A 738-nucleotide genomic window follows, 5' to 3' on the forward strand; every position below is an offset into this window, starting at 1 on the left:
TTTTTTCTGTCAGTGCTATGAGAAAAAATATGAACTTAATGTTGATTATTTACTCAGCCTATTTCATCTAAAATACTATTTGTGAGATAAAATAGTTCTAAAAGCAATTCTACTTTTAGTTTTATCTGGAAGCTAATTGAGAGGATTAAATTTTTTTTCATTTCTAGCTGAAGATGCTGCCAACTCCTTCTAAATTTCATTACATCTTCAATCTTCGAGATCTTTCCAGAATCTGGCAAGGAATGTTAACCATAAAAGCTGAGGAGTGTGATTCAATCACTGTTCTCCTGTCACTTTTCAAACATGAGTGCAACAGAGTAATTGCAGACAGGTGTATATTACAGCACTTGAGCTTAAATGTGCAAATAAGAAGTTTATTCTACTAGATTAATTCTTGCATTATCTATTGAGAACAGTAGAGTAAGGAGTATTAGTTTTAATTTGCTGTGGGGATTGCGAAGCATTGATATCATTTCCTACCTGTCGGTTGCCCGAAAAAATTGCTCTGCCAATTTATTTGAGTATTATGTCAACAGTGCATCTTTATAAATCGCCACATCATCAGAGAGTTGATAAAATTCAGAGGCAAATTTTAGTTGTGTATATTTTCTAAAAATTGGGGGCTATGTGTAGGTTTTGCATGGTGAAATCTGGTTTCACCCCATTAAAGTTAAGCAATCCCACTAAAGTTAAAATTCAGTCATATTTCTGAGCCTCAGTTTCCTCCTCTATAAAATA

General features: G+C 33.3%; 1 protein-coding gene across 1 annotated transcript in view; it reads left to right on the forward strand.

Moving 5' to 3' along the window:
* LOC103610057 (dynein heavy chain 8, axonemal) overlaps positions 1-738 on the forward strand; it is a gene marked incomplete at both ends in the record, with an annotated part of 55,510 nt that overhangs the window by 30,601 nt on the left and 24,171 nt on the right. The window contains one exon of the mRNA XM_008594294.1: positions 168-331. Coding sequence (XP_008592516.1) covers positions 168-331 — 164 coding nt within the window. The remainder of the gene's footprint in view (positions 1-167; positions 332-738) is intronic.

This window comes from Galeopterus variegatus, unplaced genomic scaffold (genome assembly GCF_000696425.1).
Source record: "Galeopterus variegatus unplaced genomic scaffold, G_variegatus-3.0.2 Scaffold10525, whole genome shotgun sequence".
NCBI lineage: Eukaryota > Metazoa > Chordata > Mammalia > Dermoptera > Cynocephalidae > Galeopterus > Galeopterus variegatus.